Source organism: Ursus americanus, chromosome 4 (assembly GCF_024610735.1).
Source record: "Ursus americanus isolate L20-20 chromosome 4, mUrsAme1.1.p, whole genome shotgun sequence".
NCBI lineage: Eukaryota > Metazoa > Chordata > Mammalia > Carnivora > Ursidae > Ursus > Ursus americanus.
Window position 1 is genome coordinate 57,240,374 of NC_142130.1, and position 21,311 is coordinate 57,261,684.

The 21,311-nt window shown below is 35.3% G+C and overlaps 1 protein-coding gene across 3 annotated transcripts in view; it reads right to left on the reverse strand.

Moving 5' to 3' along the window:
• EPHA6 (EPH receptor A6) overlaps nt 1-21,311 on the reverse strand; it is an 814,184-nt gene that overhangs the window by 639,520 nt on the left and 153,353 nt on the right. For all 3 annotated transcript variants that reach the window (XM_045785661.2, XM_087861713.1, XM_087861712.1), the window contains exon 3: nt 920-1,583. In XM_045785661.2, coding sequence (XP_045641617.2) covers nt 920-1,583 — 664 coding nt within the window. The remainder of the gene's footprint in view (nt 1-919; nt 1,584-21,311) is intronic.

Below are 21,311 nucleotides of genomic sequence, written 5' to 3' on the forward strand. Positions count from 1 at the left end.
TAATAACAATGTGAAAGATATGGTTCTAAACTTAATTAGCATTGTGTTAATATTTCCTGACAGATCTTACACAAATACTACTATTTACAACAACTAAAAGGTAACTTATTATACGTCAGGAAATTGTACATACTAAGTAGCAAAAGATAGGGGCACCCGGGTGGCACAGTCTGTTAAGCGTCCAACTCTTGGTTTCAGCTCAGGTCGTGATCTCCGAGTCCAGGATCCTAACTGTCTCTCCCTCTCCCTTTGCCCCTCCCTGAGGTGCATATGTGCACACATGCGTGTTTGTCCATGCGCATGCTTAGATGCGCTTTCTCTCTCCCAAATAAGTCTTGAAAACTAGTAGCAAAAGATAAATTAAGCTCTAACACAGTCAGTATTCAATCACCAAACACATAACACCCGCATAAACTATCCTGTATGTTTTTTAAACATATGTGAATTCCTCACTTATTTAAATATAACTTCATCTTATCTAGGTACTATTCAATTACCACAATTCAACATGAAAGAAAGAATTATTTTCAAACTATCTTTAAATGCCACATTCTCTGTAAGTCATCAAACATGAAAGTTGAGCAAACGTCCACTTTGAATCCCTTCTGTTTTTTGTGTCTGCTATGATGTTGCTTTACTTTATAAAAATTAGGTGAATACAGCCATTCATATGGCTTAGCTACTTTACTAAAGTCAATATGGAGAAACACGTCATAGTATACAATTTATTTTACATTTTCATATACCCTTCCTAGGAGGCAAAATACTAAGAAATTATCTTACAGTTAATAATTTCTTCCACAATCAATTCTACCAGTAATAGCAGTTGAAAATGTATTATTTGTAAATAAATGTAAAACAAATTTACCTTTTAAAAACGTCATTTAAATGCATGATAAATCTAATGTTTCTTTCTTACCGTGACAAGAACCTTCGATTTCTTCATATCCTGTACTGCAGATACACCTTCCAAGGGGAACCAGCCAATCTCCATCAGCTCCACAATACAGTTTAGGAGTATCACGTTCTTCTGCACTCTTCACACAAGAGCCCCTTACTTCAACCAAAGAAGAAGAATCAACCCTTGGGATAGTGTCAGGAAACATAGCCAAGTTACGAACAGTGAAGGGGCACTTTTTGTAGAAAACACGGACTGAGACCAGGGCAATGCATGCCCCAATGTCTTGAAAAGCCAGATAAAATCCTTTCCTTTCTATAGGCCCCACCTCACGAATTTCCGTGTTTAGTTTCAGGATACGATCACCCAAATCCATCTGGGTAAAACTTTCATCAGCAGCAATTGTGTCAATCTTTGTATACTGGCTTGGCTTGAATTTAATTCCATGGGACTCATCTGATTCCACATAATACAGATTAAATGTTTCTTTGCAAGTCCCCAAAACCCATGGGATGCTGTTACAATCCCTCAATGTAAACTTCATTTCCACATAAATTTTCTGAGCAGCATCACGGGAGATCCAGTTTGTACGAAGCCAGTTGTTTTGGTTTGGTTCCATTACATTGCATACCTGGTACGTGTGAATGGGCCTATTGTGTTCATCCATTTCAGTGATAGCATCCCACTGCAAGAAGAAAAAAAATAAATCAAATGATTATACAACCACAGTGGTTAAACAGATGTGATTACTTCCAAAATTTTCTGTTTTAGCAAAGAAATATAAATAAAAAGGGTATGAATAAAGCTATTCAAAGCAACAATGCAGCAGGATTTTAACCATGAACCTCTGGTTAACAATGTAGCTTCTGGACATACCAACTGTCCTGCTGTTAACCTTGCTTTCCTACATATTAGTTGTAATGATCAAGGGCTACTTAATTTAAACTGTTTCCTTAATTGTAAAATGCAGCTGATAATAGTACGTTTCACAGGGGTTTTGTAAGGTATAAGTTACTTAATATACGTAAAGCAATGTAAATAGTTCCTGGCACATTATATGAATGTAAAATAGCATCCATTATATGATCAAAATAAATAGACTGATGACGAACACACTGTGGTTACCACTTGCCTTCATATCCAATTTGCCACAAATTGAGATATATTTAGCAGTATTCAATTAAATATTTACATGTCTCTCTGACAGAAAATAGACATAAATAAGGCCATAGATTTATTCAAGAAATATTTATGAGACACTATTCTGGACACTGGGAATATAGCAGTGAACTAGCTGAACCCTGCTTTTATGGAGCTTACTTCGAATGAGGAGAGACAATAAAAACTGTAAATAAGTAAATTGAAAAATATGGTAGAAAGTACAATGGGAAAGATTAAGGCAGGGAAATGGAGAAGAGGGTTGCCATTTTAAATAGGGTGGCCAGAAAATGCCTTCTGAGGTGGTGACATTTAAGCAATGCCATGGAGGTGAAGGAGCGAGCCTTGCCAAGAAGAAATAGTAAGTACAAAGACACTTAGTCAGGAGTATACAGGTACATTTTAGGAACAGTATGAATGGGCACTGGAAGCACACTAGGTAACAAGACAGAGAGAGAAAGGACAAAAATAAAGCCTTTATAAGCATTTTAAGCACTTGGGCTTTTACTTTGAGCTGCATCACTGCATTATCTTCACTTCTACATGTTGACATTGAGCATTCTGCCATTTATTTGCATAGGAAAACTGTTTATCCCTTTTTATAGATTTAATAAAAATCTCTAAGTACCTTGAAATAAATTGGCATTGTCAGTATTTACATATCTAAATATTGATAATTCCAAATTATAAATTGAGAATGTAATTGTATTTTATTTGTATAGTAATAGTGATAATTTTCAAAAGAAAAAAAAACATTCTGGTAATTTTATAGCCTTTTTGGGAGAACATGCGAGTCATCATAGTTTTTCATTTCTATTCAAGTATTCTGGAAATAATAAACTGTTTTCTATAGTGATTAAGTATTTTATTTCTTAATACCATACTTCAGTGATTTATAATAAGATTATTTAACACACCCTGTTTGCAGTTTCTTACTTTAATTGGCTGTAAAGAGTCACTTAATCAAGACTAGTTGAATTTCAATTAGCAGTTTCCAATAGAATGGCTACTTTCTTCAGTCTACAGGACAGTTATGACACTAACCACTTTTAATATCTACTGTACATTTCCACAAAGAAAGAATTTATGTTATCATGCAACCTTAAAAACAATCTGCATCTAAAAATTTCATTTATAAGTTGCTAACTTGAAATTCATATGATATTTTCCAGGAGAAACAGTAAATTCCTTTGGAACTGTGGATATAATTTTGCAAAACACCCTTGATAAACATAGGAATTATCTAATAATCTCATGAAGATACATGCAATTACCCACCTAAATGTTTTTCATCCTAGTGATCATGGGTCTTATCTAACTCTTACACTTAAATTTAAGGCAAACCAGCACTATCATTGCTCATTTTAAAGGCAAACTAACCCTTCAGAATATAAGCAGTGAAAAAAGAAGCAAATAATAAAATCTGTAAACTACCAAAATCAGTATCCAAAATTCTAAGGATTTTACCCACTGGAGAACCTCTGAGGTACTCAATCAAGGATTATTCCAATTTTAGAAAATTTTCTAATCAGAACTGATTTTGTTTCTCAGGAAATGCATGTTAGTTATTATGGCCTACACTGCTTCCTCTACCTGCTCATATAGAAGTATGGAGCTTTTTCTCAATAAACTCTGTTTGAGTAATTATATTTTAACACCTTCACACAATACCCCTTCATATTAATAAAAAGTATTAACCAGGCTCATCACAACCAATTCTCCCAAAATATGAGATTAAACTAAATTGCCTCTTGTGACAAAAATCACCTCTTGTGACAAAAAAAAATCTGAAATCATTTCATATCTTTATTTAAAAATGTATGGGTTTGAAGAAAAAATGTTTAGATGAAAAGAAAGGTCAGGAATGAGAACAGTATAACATACATTCGCTGAATCAAAAGTTATCTGAATCAAGGGACGAGGAAATGACAAAATATACACAGAGAATGAGAACTGGTGGTTCTTCTCAAAGACACTCTGTAAGATTCTTAAAAAAAAATGGTTCATCATTTTCTGGGTTAAATTTGTGATATTCAATGGTCAGTAGTATTTCTTCTCTCTTTAATTTTTAAGAAAGAAGTCAGAATTAGATTTGAGTACCAAAATACTTAGAACAGATCAACTGTTAAATTTCATCTTACCCAAAAATATTGAAAGCAACTGAAATTAGATTTTTAAATTTGAATCTAATTAAAACAAGAATATACATTCAATATGGGTATAAGATCTAAAAGACTATGAAGTTTACTAAAAATATTAACATAAGCAGATATAGACATGGTATGATGTTTTAATCATAATATGGTCTTCAGAAATATATATGTATGTATGTATACACACACACACACACACACACACACACACACACACACACACACACACACACACACGACTTAGTGCTTTATGGCACCTAAGAATATTTCTCCACTGATGGATCTCTTGGGCAGCCTCATTTAAAGTGAATGTTTCTTAGAAGTGACAGGAAGTCTAAAGAGCTATGAACAGTACTTAATCCATTTATGCCTGATGTTCTCTAAAAACCCATCCCCACCCACACAGCGCAAATTTTTGTTTCCATAGCAAGCTAAATAAACTAGGCCAAAAAGCTGGATTCCTTTTGGGCACAGAAAATTAGAACAGGGAAATTAATTCTTAAAGCAACTACAGTCATTGTGGAATCTGATTTCTTTCTTTTCTCAGAGAACAAAATAAGGAAATCAAATAGCCTTTCTAGGCAAGAATACGCAGACAATTTGCTGGTAAATTGACCCAAACATCTAAACTGCTGATGTAAATCTTTCAAATTTATACTTTCTTCACTCTGAAAACCTTAGGAATTCTTCAGGAATGTAAACATTTATTTCAAATATAAATCCTAAGATTTTAAAATAAAAGCAGATAGTGTGTTTCTCACCATAGAAAAGGCTGTTGGTAAGCTAATTATAATTTCAAATAGCAGTAGTTAAGTCCTGATTACTTACTCAAAAACCATAGTTCAAGAAAACTTGTAGGAAGAGAAGAGAATTGTCCTCATACTAACATGCTCACCTTTGTATCTCCAGACAGAAAAGGGAGGGGGAAAGGTCATATCCTAGATACCTTAGGACCCTAAACAGCTTCAGGGCTGGTCTGCTTTATGGAAAAAAAGAAAAAAAATCAGTAAAAACCAAAGTTAAATATGCTGATTGTAGGGACTAGGGAAGTATGCACTCTAAAAACACTCAAGAATGAATAGCTATAAAAGAAATATTTTGGATTTCACCTTTAACCTGTACCTTCCAAATGAATAAGTACTTATTTATATGCATATTAAATTGTTTTTCTCTCTTCCCTTTTTTCTCTGCCTTTTAAAAAATCACATACTACAATACTACTAGACACTCTAACATTAAAATTAGTAAAAGTCTTAAATTTATTTCTGCCTCCATCTGCAACAGATCCCAGCTATAAGCTAAAAGGGAGATAAATATGTGGTGACAAATATTTTTTCTTGATTTATTTCTTTAAAATGCGGTTTTGATAAATACACAAAGAAAAGATATACAAAGAAATTAGAATATAACAAAAGATCATTTCAAAGATATAGAATCCAAAAGAGCAAAGGCTTTTTGAGTTAGCTACCATTACACTGGCAGTTGATTAATTAATAAAGAAATGAGATAGCCTATTTTCAGACTTCTGAAAGATAATCTAAAGATAGAGTAAAGATAATTTAAAGGTAAAAGATAATCTAAAGATAGAGTAAAGTAAAACAAACAAAAAAATCATGATAAACCTCTAATTCTCACTTTCCATGTATACCTTGTTACCAAGTGTTTTGTAGTATGATGTGGCTGTAACTAATTATTCCTCAAGATTGAGCTAATTTTAAATGAGAAAGGGAGATGGGAGGAAAACCTTCAGCATCATTCTGAGAATGATAAAAATAGAAGAGCTGAGAATGAAGACAAGCCTTCATTTGGCAAAATGGCACATATTTGATTTGTTACAAACATTCTACCTCTTACCTTGCATAATCCAAATAAACTAAAGTTGTCGAATGCTCATAGGCATCTCTACGTAACGTTGTAGTGGCTTAATTTTTAAATCATAAGCATCTAATATCCTCAATCAGAGGAAAGCTTGTTAAAGGGGCCTTCTTATTCTAATATGATATTTTCCTCAGAAACACTTAAATATTCACTTTGAGTCAATATACTGACATAAACTTAGAAAATTAGTACCCTGAATTCTGCTGCTAGGCATGTAGTTAATAACATAAATCCGTTTTTGCAGCAAAAAAGTGAAGGCTCTGCATTTAAATGATAACTACTTTCAGAGAATAAAGCAAGAAGCAAAATGTATCATGTGCAGATACATTTCTATTTCACTTTGGGCAAACATAAAACTTTTTTATTAGCACTACAAAGATACTTCATAAAAAAAGAACGAATCAATGGCATGTCTACAAGACAACTGCTGAGACTATGTAAGTTTTATAAATAAATTTATTATTTTTGGTGCATTTGTCCTATTAGCAGGATCAAAATATTATAGGAAAAAAAGATAATTTCCATTAAGAAGAAATTATTCTTCCCATAAAAAATTGTCATACAAAGATTAAAAATTCTTAGAGTCTATCTTCTGAATGTCTGAAGCCTTAATTGATATAAAAAGTTGAGATTTTTCCCTTGCAATGAAGATGCTGTAAATATCATATTTACATATGATTTCTATAATAAAGATATGGTAAATATTCATCTTAATTACTCTGTCTTATATTCAACAATACATGAATACCTTACTAGTTTCCAGAGGACTTTGTAAATATAGAAAACATATAAAATTCCTGGTTTTATGTATGAGGACGCTTTATGAAAGGGAGAGAGTTGACTTCTTTAAGTTTACAAAGAAAATAGAAGCGTCAATACCACAAGTATCTGAAAAGTCCTATTGGTCCCTATGGAGCCTTTGAACTAAAACAAAGTTAGGTAGCTTGTATTCTCTGTGAGGGCAGGCACTTTGTTTTGTTCATCACTCTATCCTTAGTCCCAGGGGATACAACTCCAGGATTACAGTAGGTTCTATGTATCTGTTGAATGTATACATGAATAACAGAAGGCTTGAATTCTAAACCAATTCTGAATGTGTCCACTAATGGGAGACCTATTACTTCTTAAATCAGGATTCTAAATATCACACATTATTGAGAGATATACACATTTTGAGCAATCTCCTAAACTAATCAACTTATTTTAGAGCTTTCATAATGACTTGGCTGAACATAAAAATATCAGACGACTTAACTGAAGCCTGCAAACATCAGATGAATCAGCCAGCATTATGCTAGTACACAAAATTTTAAGTTAGGATGAAGACTCAGGTTCACAAATGAGAGGTACTCTGTTTCTATATGTGTGTGTATGTTTTCAAGAGGGAGGGAGGAAAGGAAAATGGTATCAGGAATATGTGTCTGCACCAGAAGAGAGAGTGAACTCTGAAATAATACCCAGGCTGCTTAGAAGGTATCCTTCAATAGAGAAGGACTTTCATATAAAAAGGACTACTCACTGACGCAGTCCAGCCATCTAACATTGCTCTAATTACTCATAAAGTCTGTCACCCTGGTTCTGATTAGTTTTCTATTTTAACTGAAAGATAAAATATTTAAGTATATTAAATTATGAATTGGTAATTCTTACAAATACAAAGTATGAAATAAATGAATATTCAAACTGTGTATGTGAATGCAAGTTGGGAGAAGAAACTTCTCCAAGAGAGTGGTGTTCTGTACACATAGAGAAGAAAATGATAAATGAAAGAGAAAGTATTTAAGCATATCAAATGCTGCTGAAAGGTCCAGTATAATAAAGACAGCCCTATATCTCCTGGATTTGTTAACAGAGAAGTTATGGCAGCTATGACAAGAAAAGGTCTGCTGCAGTGCCAATGTGGGCAGAGGCACAGTCTTCATGTGGAAATCTGGAGAAGAGTGTTTTCTTATTATAGACATGTAATGTGTAAAATAAATTTGTAGAGATCATTCCAAAGTAAGAAGATGATTCTGTACATATCTTCTTAGTTTATGTTCTGGTCCATATGTTGTTTAACACTTCACAAAAATATCGATTTTGACTGTTTTTTTCAAAATATATTAGACCTCTACAATTCAATTAAAACTAAAACTCTACCCAGGACTACATTTCCAAGGGAATGGCTCCTGGTAGGTCAAAACTTGACATCAAAGTCCTACATGTAAAACTATGTCTAATGATCATCTGCCACTCCAGTGGCTTCAAACACACTTGTCTGCATTAATTAACTGGTGTAAAGATATAAATTACATGTGCCATACATGAATGTCTGACTTGAATAAAATTATAATAGTTTACACTCATTAATTTTGCATATTTGTATTCAATGATTCTTAAACACAGCATATAAGTGCCTATAGAGTGGAAAAAGTATAAAAGCACAGGCACTATTCTTTTCAAATAACTCTGTGGGACTGATTTCCCATTATTAAAAAGTTATTTTAGAATAACTAGTAGTAATTAGAAGGAAAGTTTTACATTGCTGCGACAAGCTGAGAATTTTCCCCTACACCCTATTTTTAATCTTTCAAATTATTAACGACCTACGGTATAGTTTACATGTATTATATCCTTTCTGTAAAACTATTTAAAAGAACTGCATGCCTTTATATAGGATCTGACACGATCATTACTGTGCAATAAGCCAGACAGTGTAATAAACTTACCCTGTTATTTCAAACAACCTTTAGAAAATGTCCATTAATCTTTTCTTAGGACAAAGAAAAAAAAAGCAAAATAATATTTGAAGCTAACTAAATAACAATGCTTAACAACCATTCACCTTGCAAACTTCAAGGAAAAAGTATCCCTGAATATTACATATTATATTCTACAGAATAATAAACTAAAATTGCTGTTAGCATAGTAATAAAACTTATGATGCATCACACAGAATTTTAAGGTCATGTTGGGAACATAAATCTTTCAGCTCTGAAATATATTATATGGACTCAATGAACTTAGGTGCTTCTGTACTTAGGTGCTTTGTAAAAGACAAAAATGATTGGATGTTAATTATCATGTATACTTCTGATTACTTAAGTATTTTTAAGACACAGAAGAACATAAGGGTATTATCAAGAAAAATTTATGAAATATTTTTATATGGATACACTCTTGAAATACACGAAAATGTAAACATGTCTCTGTGTTTGCTTATATTACATTCTTTCTATGAAAATATATAATTCATAAACCCAGTAGGCAAAACATTACATATTTCCTAAGTAGATAAAAATCAAAAGAACATAGAATTAAGCTAGTTACTACATATACTTAAATAGATATGATTCCCACAGTTAAAAGCTTACATTCAAAGTTAGCATCATCTCTAACATTTACTTAAAAGATCTTAAAATAGTCAATATTTAGAGTAATAATTTAAAGCAAATGCAACAGCTTATAAGTCAATAGAAAATAATCAATGAACCTATTTGTCTGAGAAAACAGAAATAGAGTAAAGCAGAAGATAGAAAAAATTCCAGAAAAAAAAAGCCATAAGGGGAGTGAAAAGAAAAAAATCATAAACCAGCATATAAATAGAAGGTACAGAAGACAAAAATATACATGTCAGTTATCAAACAGTAACTGTTAAATATCTACTTTAAAAAATAAAGATTCCTGGATTTTATAATAAACAAAATCTAACTGTAACCCACAGTCCCTCTTTCAAATTTTCTTCAAGCACATTAATTTCTTTCACTATTTAGAGTGTTCAGCCCAACTCTGTCACCTCTGTTTCCAAATTTAAATACAAAAAATATATAAAACTACTTGGCAACACAAACTATCTTCCAAAAACTAAGACATACACAACCCACACGAAAGAGTAACTGTCACACAACTGCATGTTGCTAATAAGAGTAACAACTAATACAACATAACACTAAAAAGTTAGGAGTAAAAGGACTTCCCAGAAAAAATACTGGCCTGATGGGTACCAATCATGAAAAACTTGGTAATATATTTAAGAATTCTAAGAAAGTATGTAACCCAGGGATCTAGCAATTCCACTCCTAGAATTTTATCCTAATAAGGTTTAAAAAACAACTGTGCAATAGTGAAATGAAAGAATGCCATTTAATTATTAAAATTCATTTTGGAAAGAACATTTAATGGCTTAGAAAAATATCCATGATATATTAAGTGGAAAAATTGAATTATAAAACAAGTTAACTAGGCTGGAAGATGGTGGCGGAGTACGAGGTCTGTAGACTCACCCTGACCGGTGAATATAACTAGATAAATATCAAATCATCCTAAATAACCAGAAATTGACTTCAAGACTGGCAGAACAAACTCCACAACTAAAAGCAGAAAAGATGCCACATCAAAGAAAGCAGGAAGTGTGGAGGCAGTTTGGGAGACAAAGCCACTGTGGTGGGGAGGGAGCTGTGGTCTCAGAGAAGGGCAAGAAACACACTAGCAGGGGCGCCTGGGTGGCACAGCGGTTAAGCGTCTGCCTTCGGCTCAGGGCGTGATCCCGGTGTTATGGGATCGAGCCCCACATCAGGCTCCTCCGCTATGAGCCTGCTTCTTCCTCTCCCACTCCCCCTGCTTGTGTTCCCTCTCTCGCTGGCTGTCTCTGTCTCTGTCGAATAAATAAATAAAATCTTTAAAAAAAAAAAAAAAAAAAAAGAAACACACTAGCACACAGGCAAGCACACAGGGAAAATGAATCCCCGTAACAACTGGCTTGCAAAATGGGAAGGACCAAATTTTGTAACTTCTGGCAACCAGTGGGGCGTAAACGTCAGTGAGCTGGCTGGGATCCAGCCTGGAGGGCATTGTGCTGCTCTTGCAGAGAAAGCAGACAAACAACCCATGGACACGAACATGGAAACAGTGATCTGAAGAGCACCTGGGTCACAGAGTGGGGAGGTTATTCACTCTTCTCAGACAGCATCCCAGAAGGACAGTGTTCACTGAGAGACCCCTTCAGGAACAAAGAAACTGGTTATCTGCCATTTGCCTCCCAACTCCCCTACATAAGCACAGAGCCCCTACTGGAACCAGCATGGCAGTGACACTTCCTGTCTAACTTGCTTATACAAAGCACCACTCCCCCACACTTGGGCAGAAGTGCCTCAGTCCCAGCGTGGCAGGTCCCCTCCCCCAGAAGACCTGCCCAAACCCCTGCTCACACTCTGTCTCCCCACTTGGGAGTATTGCAGAGCCTCTCTTCCAGTAGCAATATCCAGTAATGATCACAAAACAATAATAAATGGGCAATAAATATGTATCTACCAATAAGTACTTTGAATGTAAATGGACTAAATGCTCCAGTCAAAAGACACAGGGTGACAGAATGGGTAAAAAAAAACATGACCCACCTATATGCTGCCTACAGGAGAGTCATTTTAGACCTAAAGACACCTACAGATTGAAAGTGAGGGGATGGAGAAAAATTTATCATGCAATGGCTGTCAAAAGAAAGCCAAGTAGCAACACTTATATCAGACAAAATAGAATTTAAAACAAAGACTGTAATAAGACACAAAGATGGAGTGTATATATATATATATATATATATATATATATATATATATATATATATATATATATAAAGGGAGCCAATCCAACAAGAAGATATAGTAATTATAAATACTTATGCACCCAAGATGGGAGCACCCAAATACATACAATGGTCAATAATAAAAAGAAAAAAAATCGACAATAATAGGAGATTTTAAACTCACTTACATCAACAGACAGACCATCTAAACACAAAATCAATAATTAAACAATGCCTTGAAGGATACACTGCAAAGATGGATTAATATATATTCAGAAAATTCTATCCTAAAGGAGAGACTACACATTCTTCTTAAGTGCACATGGAACATTTTCCAGAATAGGTCCATATTAGCCCACAAACAAGCTGCAGAAATTCAAGATCGAAATCATACCATGCATCTTTTCTGACCACAATGTTATGAAACTATAAGTCAACCACAAGAAAAAAATCTGGAAAGACCGCAAATATATGGAAGTTAAATAACAAGTTACTAAACAATGAATGGGGCAACCTGGAAAATGAAATGAAACAAACAATGAATGTTGTTTGAAAACAATGATCCAAAAACTTTGGGATATAGCAAAAGCAGTGTTAAAAGGGAAGTTTATAGCAACACAGGTCTGCCTCGAGAAGCAAGAAAAATCTCAAATGAATAACCTAAACTTACACATAAAGGAGCTAGAAAAAGAACAACAACCAGAAAAAAAGACATCACTAAAAAAAAAGAACAACAATCAAAACTTAAAATCAGCAGAAGAAAGGAAGTAACAAAGATGAGAACAGAAATAAATGATATAGGAACTAAAGAAAAAAAGAAAAAAAAACCCCAATAGAACAGATCAATGAAACCAGGACATGGTTCTTTGAAAAAAATCCATAAAATTGATAAATCTCTAGCCATGGCTTATCAAAAAAAAAAAGGAGAGACAGGTGAAGTAACAACACAAAAATAAAATTATAAACAAATATTCTGAAACACTATATGCCAGCAAATTGGACAATCTAGAAGAAACATAAATTCCTAGAAACATATAAATGACCAAAACTGAAACAGGATGAAACAGAAAATTTGAATAGACCAATAACCAGCAAGGAAATTGAATCAGTTATCAAAAAACTCCCCAAAAAAACAAAAGTCCAGGACCAGATGGCTTCACTGGCTTCATTTAAAAAGTGTTAATATGTATTCTTCTCAAACTATTCCAAAAAACAGAAAAGGAAGGAAAATTTGTAAATTCATTCTATGAGGCCACCATTTCCCTGATATGGAGAAAGGGGAATCCTCTTGTACTGTTGGTGGGAATGCAAACTGATGCAGCCATTCTGGAAAACAGTGTGAGGTTCCTCGAAAACTTAAAAATAGAACTATCCTATGATCCAGCAATCCCACTACTAGGTATTTACCCAAAGAATACAGAAACAGTAATTCAAAGGGATACATGCACCCTTATTTGTAGCAGTTTTATTTACAACAGCCAAATCATATAAGCAGCCCAAGTGTCCATCGATTGATGAATGGATAAAGAAGATGTGATATTGGAGGAGAGAAAGATTGCGGAGGAGCGGGGGAACCTTTTGTCAGCTGTTCCCCTGAATCGAGCTGGATATCTACCAGATCATCCTGAACATCCACAAAATCAGCCTGAGATGTAGGAAGATACATCTGAATCTCTACAAACGAACATCTCCGGCCCTGAGTATTGAGGTATGAAGCGGGGAGCCGTGAAGCCGTGCACAGATATCGGAAGATAAACGGAAGGGGGAGGGAGCCGAGGCGCTCAGGCGCCAAGAAGCAGTAGCCTCCTGCACTGGGGGGCACCGGACTCTGGGACTAGTGGCCGCCGAGAAAACAGACTGAGACTGGGAGCTCCAGAGCACGCAACCAGACTGAAAACCAGAGCTCCGGAGCACTCACTCAAACCACAGTGAAACAAGGAGCTCAGAAGCACATGCGGGAACCAGAGGCAACTAGCGGTGTTAGAAGCACAAGGGACAGAGACCTGCCAGCCCTGGGAGCGAGGACTGGGAGAGCGGCTATGGGGTGCATGACTCGGGACGCTGCAAGATTTGTAGCAGCACCTATAGAAACGCAGTTAAAGTGGCCAGGAAAGCTCAGTGGAGAGCAGACTGTGATCTCTTTTCTGAGACAGAGGCTTGGATATGGCCACTGCTGCTCTGACTCTCAGAAGAGTCACAGAAAACAACCAGGGAAAGCCGCCAGAGAACAAAAGCCAGGAAATACTAGCTCACATTGTGCCCATCCCCAACCCCCCCGCAGGGGCAGGGTGACTCTACCCAAACAGGGTTGCCTGAGTATCAGTGCAGCAGGCCCCTCACCCAGAAGGCAGGCTGAAAAATCAAGAAGCCCACATCCCTAAGGTCCCTATAAAACAAGTGCACATTGTTTGGGTCCTGGTCAATAATTTGGGCTCTGTACATCCCTGCAACCACTCCTCATCAGAATGACAAGGCGGAGGCATCCCCAACAAAGGGAAGAAAGAGAGACTGTGGCCTCTGCCACAGAACTAATGGATATGGATATAACCAAATTATCAGAAATGGAGTTCAGAGTAACAATGGTCAAGATGATGTGTAGGCTTGAAAAAAATATTAACGAAAATATTAACAAGAATATAGAATTTCTAAGGGAAGAAATGAGAGTGAATCTGGCAGAAATTAAAAAATGCTATGAATCAAATGCAGTCTAAACTGGATGCTCGGACGGCCAGGGTAAATGAGGCAGAAAAACGAATTAGTGAGTTGGAAGATGGGATGATAGAAAAGAAGGAAAAAATGAGAACTTGGCTTAAAAAATCCAATCTCAAGAATGTAGATTACTGGAGATTACTGACTCAATGAAATGCTCCAATGTCAGAATCATCGGCATCCTCGACGGGGTGGAGAAAGAGAGAGGTCTAGAAGAGCTATTTGAACAAATTGTAGCTGAGAACTTTCCTAATCTGGCGAAGGAAACAAGCATTTGTGTCCAAGAGGCAGAGAGGACCCCTCCCAAGATTAATGAGAACAGACCAACACCACGTCACATAATAGTACAATTCGCAAATCTTAGATCCAAGGATAAAATCTTGAAAGCGGCCAGGGGGAAGAGAATCCTCACCTACAGAGGGAAGAACATCAGAATAACGTCAGACCTGTCTACAGAGACCTGGCAAGACAGAAAGACCTGGCAAGACAGAAAAACCTGGCAAGACATATTCGGAGCACTAAATGAGAAGAAAATGCATCCAAGGATCCTTTATCCAGCAAGGCTGTCATTCAGAATTGTTGGAGAGACAGGGACCTTCCAAGACCAGCAGAAACTGAAAGAATATGTGACCACCAACCCAGCCCTACAAGAAATACTAAGGGGGGTTCTATGAAAGTAAAAAGACCCCAAGAGTGATACAAAACAGACATTTACAATATATAGAAACAAAGACTTCACAGGCAGCATGCCATCATTGAAATCATATCTCTCAATAATCACTCTCAATGTGAATGGCCTAAATGCTCCCAAAAAATGCCACAGGGTTGCAGATTGGTTAAAAAGACATGACCCATCCATATGCTGTCTACAAGAGACTCATTTTGAACCTAAAGATACATCTTGACTGAACGTGAAGGGATGGAGAACCATTTTTCATGCCAACGGACCTCAAAAGAAAGCTGGGATAGCAATTCTCATATCGGACAGATTAGATTTTAAACTAAAGACTGTAGTTAGAGATACAGATGGACACTATATTATTCTTAAAGGATGTATCCAACAAGTGGATATAACAATTATAAATATCTATGCCTCCAACAGGGGAGCAGCTAGATACACAAGCCAACTCTTAACCAGAATAAAGAGACATATAGATAATAATATGTTAATAGTAGGGGACCTCAACACTCCACTCTCAGCAATAGACAGATCACCTAAGCAGAAAATCAACAAAGAAACAAGAGCTTTGAATGACATACTGGACCAGATGGACCTCATAGATATATACAGAACACTACACCCCAGAACAACAGAATACTCATTCTTTTCTAATGCACATGGAACTTTCTCCAGAATAGACCATATACTGAGTCACAAAACAGGTCTCAACTGATACTAAAGGACTGAGATTATTCCCTGCATATTCTCAGACCACAATGCTTTGAAAGTGGAACTCAATCACAAGGAAAAATTTAGAAGAAACTCAAACACTTGGAAACTAAGAACCATCCTGCTTAAGAATGATTAGGTAAACCAAGGAATTAAAGAAGAACTTAAGCAATTTATGGAAACCAATGAGAACAAAAACACATCAGTCCAAAACCTATGGGACACTGCAAAGGTGGAACTAAGAGGAAAATACATAGCCATCAAAACCTCACTCAGAAGAATAGAAAAATCTAAAATGCAGTTTTTATATTCTCACCTCAAGAAGCTGGAGCTGGAACAGAAGAACAGGCTTAACCCACACATGAGAAGGCAGTTGATCAAGATTAGAGCAGAGATCAATGAATTAGAAACCAGGAGCACAGTAGAGCAGATCAACAAAACTAGAAGCTGTTTCTTTGAAAGAATAAATAAGATTGATAAGCCACTGGCCAGACTTTTTCAAAAGAGTAGAGAAAGGACCCAAATTAATAAAATTATGAATGAAAGGGGAGAGATAATGACCAACACCAAGAAAATAGAAACAATCATTAGAAACTATTATCAACAACTATATGCTAATAAATTAAACAACCTGGAAGAAATGCATGCCTTCCTGGAAACCTATAAACCATCAAGTCTGAAACAGGAAGAAATTGATTATTTAAACAGACTGATTAATTATGAAGAGATTGAAGCAGTGATCAAAAACCTCCCCAAAAACAAGAGTCCAGGGCCTGACAGATTCCCCAGGGAATTCTACTAAACATTCAAAGAAGAAATAATACCTATTCTCCTGAAGCTGTTTCAAAAAATAGAAATAGAAGGAAAACTACCAAACTCATTCTATGAGGCCAGTATTACCTTTATCCCCAAACCAGGTAAAGACCCCATCAAAAAGGAGAATTACAGACCGATATCCCTCATGAATATGGATGCCAAAATTCTCAATAAGATCCTAGCTAATAGGATCCAACAGTACATTAAAAGGATTATCCATCATGACCAAGTGGGATTCATCCCTGGAATACAAGGGTGGTTCAACATTCGCAAATCGATCAGTGTGATAGATCACATCAACAAGAAGAGAGTCGAGAACCATATGATCCTCTCAATTGATGCAGAAAAAGCATTTGACAAAATACAGCATCCTTTCCTGATTAAAACCCTTCAGAGTGTAGTGATAAAGGGTACATTCCTCAATTTCATAAAAGCCATCTATGAAAAACCTACAGTGAATATCATTCTCAATGGGGAAAAGCTGGGAGCCTTTCCCTTAAGATCAGGAACAGGACAAGGATGCCCACTCTCACCATTATTGTTTAACATAGTACTAGAAGTCCTTGCAACAGCAATCAGATAACAAAAAGGGATAAAAGGTATTCAAATCAGCAAAGAAGAAGTCAAACAGTCTCTCTTCGCAGATGACATGATACTCTATATGGAAAACCCAAAGGACTCCACTCCCAAATTACTAGAACTCAGAACAATTCAGTAATGTGGTGGGATACAAAATCAATGCTCAGAAATCAGTTACATTTCTATACATGAACAATGACACTGAAAAAAGAGGAATTAGGGAATCGATTCCATTTACAATAGCACCAAAAATCATACGATATCTCAGAATTAACTTAGCCAGAGAGGTAAAGGATCTATATTCTAGAAACCACAGATCACTGTTGAAAGACATTGAAGAAGACACAAAAAGATGGAAAAACATTCCATGCTCATGGATCAGAAGAATAAACATAGTTAAAATGTCTATGCTACCCAGAGCAATCGACACTTTCAATGCCATCCCAATCAAAATACCGATGACATTTTTCAAAGAGCTGGAACAAACAATCCTAAAATTTGTATGGAACCAGAAAAGACCCCGAATCGCCAAGAAATTGTTGAAAAGGAAAAACAAAGCTGGGGGCATCACGTTGCCAGATTTCAAGCTATACTACAAAGCTGGGATCACCAAGACAGCATGGTACTGGCACAAAAACAGACACATAGATCAATGGAACAGAATAGAGACTTCAGAAATGGACCCTCAGCTCTATGGTCAACTAATCTTTGACAAAGCAGGAAAAAAATATCCAGTGGAAAAAAGACAGTCTCTTCAATAAATAGTGCTGGGAAAATTGGACAGCTATATGCAAAAGAATGAAACTTGACCAATCTCTCACACCATACACAAAGATAAACTCCAAATAGATGAAAGACCTCCATGTGACACAGGAATCCATCAAAATCATAGAGAACAACATAGGCTGTAACCTCTTTGACACTGGCCACAGCAACTTCTTTCATGACACATCTCCAAAGGCAAGAGAAACAAAAGAAAAAATGAACTTGTGGGAGTTCTGCACAGCAAAGGAAACAGTCATCAAAACAAAGAGGCAACCCACAGAATGGGAGAAGATATTTGCAAATGACACCACAGATAAAAGGCTGGTATCCAAGATCTATAAAGAACTTCTCAAACTCAATACATGAGAAACAAATAATCAAATCAAAAAACGGGCAGAAGATATGAACAGACACTTTTCCAATGAGACACACAAATGGCTAACAGACACATGAAAAAATGTTCAAAATCATTAGTCATCAGGGAAATTCAAATCAAAACCACATTGAGATACCACCTTATGCCAGTTAGAATGGCAAAAATTGACAAGGCAAGAAATAACAAATGTTGGAGAGGATGTGGAGAAAGGGAAACCCTCTTCCACTGTTGGTGGGAATGCAAGTTGGTACAGCCACTTTGGAAAACAGTGTGCAGGTCCCTCAAAAAGTTAAAAATAGAGCAATTGCACTAATGGGTATTTATCCCAATGATACAGACATAGTGAAAAGAAGGGCCATATGTACCCCAATGTTCATAGCAGCATTGTCCACAATAGCTAAATTGTGGAAGGAGATGAGATGTCCTTCAATAGACAAATGGATGAAGAAGATGTGGTCCATATATACAACGGAATATTAGCCATCAGAAAGAACGATTACACAACATATACAGGAACATGGACGGGACTGGAGGAGATTATGCTAAGTGAAATAAGTCAAGCAGATAATGAAAATTATCATTTGGTTTCACTCATTTATGGAACATGAGAAATAGCAGGGAGATCGGTAGGAGAAGGAAGGGAAGAATGAAGGGAGGATAAACAGAAGGGCGAATGAACCACGAGAGACTATGGACTCTGGGAAACAAACTGAGGGCTTCAGAAAGGAGAGGGGTGGGGGATTGGGATAGGCCAGTGATGGATATTAAGGATGGCACGTATTGCATGGAGCACTGGATGTTATACGCAAACAATGAATCATGGAACGCCTCATCAAAAACTAAGGATATACTGTATGGTGACTAACATAACATAATAAAAAATGAAAAAAATGAAAAAAGAAATATTAAGAAGATAAAGAAGATGTGATATTTACTAAATAATATATAATGGAATATTATTCAGCCATAAAAAAGAATGAAATCTTGCCATTTGTTACAACATGGACAAAGCTAGAAGGTATAATCTTAAGTGAAATAAGTCAGTCAGAGATATGATTTCACTCACATGGAATTTAAGAAACAAATGAGCAAAGAGAAAAAAGAGACAAATCAAGAAATCGACCTAATTATGGAGAACCAAACTGACAGTTACCAGAGATTGGGGGGGGGGGAGTGTTAAATTGGTGATGGTAATTATAGAGTGCCCTAGTAGTTGCAGGTGATATATGGAGTTGTTCAATCACTACAGTATATAACTGTAACTAATATAACACTGTATATTAACTAACAGGAATTAAAATAAAAACTTCTAAAAAACAAATATGCTTAAAAATTAAAATTAAAAATAAAATGAGTTAACTATAGCTCCCATTTTGAAAATATATATACATATATAATATATAATAATTTTTATAGAATTTATTATATATTATATGTTATTTAACCCAACAAAATATTATATAATAATAATGTGTGTATTTACATATATATTCACATATTCACAGAGAAAGTACAGGTACCCACACAGATCCCCCTGCTTGTGCTATCTCTCTCTGTCAAATAAATAAATAAAATCTTTAAAAAAAAAAACCCCTGGAATAACAGTGCAGGAGTTATTTCTCAAAAAGGGAATTAGTTAATTTTACTTTCCTTTTCATGATTTATGAATTTTTAAATTTTCCATAATTTTATGCTTATATATGGAATGGAATCTATATTCCATGTGTCAGCACAAAATTATTATTGAAAATAGTTTCCAAGCCTAGTTTCAAAAGTGTTCCTATTTAATTCTAATTAATTCATATGCTCCCGATAATAAAAATAGAACAATCTTATTTACTACAAAATATCAACAAATTACTCTCCTAAAAAAAAAGTAACAGCAACAGCAACAACAGAAATATGGGTCAAATTTGAGAGCAGAAATGCCAATGCCTCAAATCCTTAGTCTAATGGATATAAATAAATTCAACCAAATTTGAAGAACAGTTCATTCTTATCTGAGCCATTATTAAGTATTGCCTCTCAGCTTTAGAGGTAACCCTCTGTACTTTGCTTTGTGGTACTAGGACTGGGACCCTTGGAATCACATTTTTGCTTTGCCAGGTGGCTCCCTGTGAAGGTCTCAAAGAAGTTCTGAATAAATAAATAAAAAGCATCTAATGCTCTTGGATGGGACACGACACTCTGTGATAGTGAAGGAATGCTTTAATAGGGTAAAGATCTCAATTTTACTCACATTTATCTATAAATTAAATTGAATTGTAATATAAATACTACTAGCTCATTACCTTTAGGAAACTCAGTAACATTCTAGAACATATAGGAAAGGATAACATTTCAAGAACACTTAAGTTATTAAAAAAAAAAAAGGTCTTAGAGTGGTGACTTGCCCTATTGATATTACAATATACTATAATTCCACAGTCATAAAATTTCGTACATTAGCACAGCAACAGGCAAATGGATCATGAAACAATACAGAGTTCAAAGACCACATTCATATGGGAAGTAAATACCAAACAATGGGTGTATACACAATCACAGTGCAATTGATGGACTGTTCAGTAGAAAACTCACTCAATATATGAAGAAAAATAAAATTGGATTTCTACGTAATCTCTCATAAAAATGTTGATCCCCAAAGACAACTGATCTAAATATGAAAGGCAAAACTTCAAAGTTAACATATAGTGTAAACAAATATCTTTGTGCTCGGGAAAGACTTCTTTTACAATAATCTAAAGTACAAAATATAAAGTGAAAAACTGGCAAATTTGATTATGTAAAAATAAGGATTTCTACTCAGCAAAGGACACCATGGTCAAAATTGGTAGGTGACAGAACTGGATATATTTTTTGCAGTGATAATACTTACAATATCCAGACTACATAAAAATTCTTGCAAATCAATAATAGAAAACCAGCAACCCCAATAAAAAAATACCTGAGGACACAGAATAATGCCAAGTATATGAAAAGATTCACAAACTCATTAAAACTTAAAGAAACTGAAACAGCACTGAAATAAC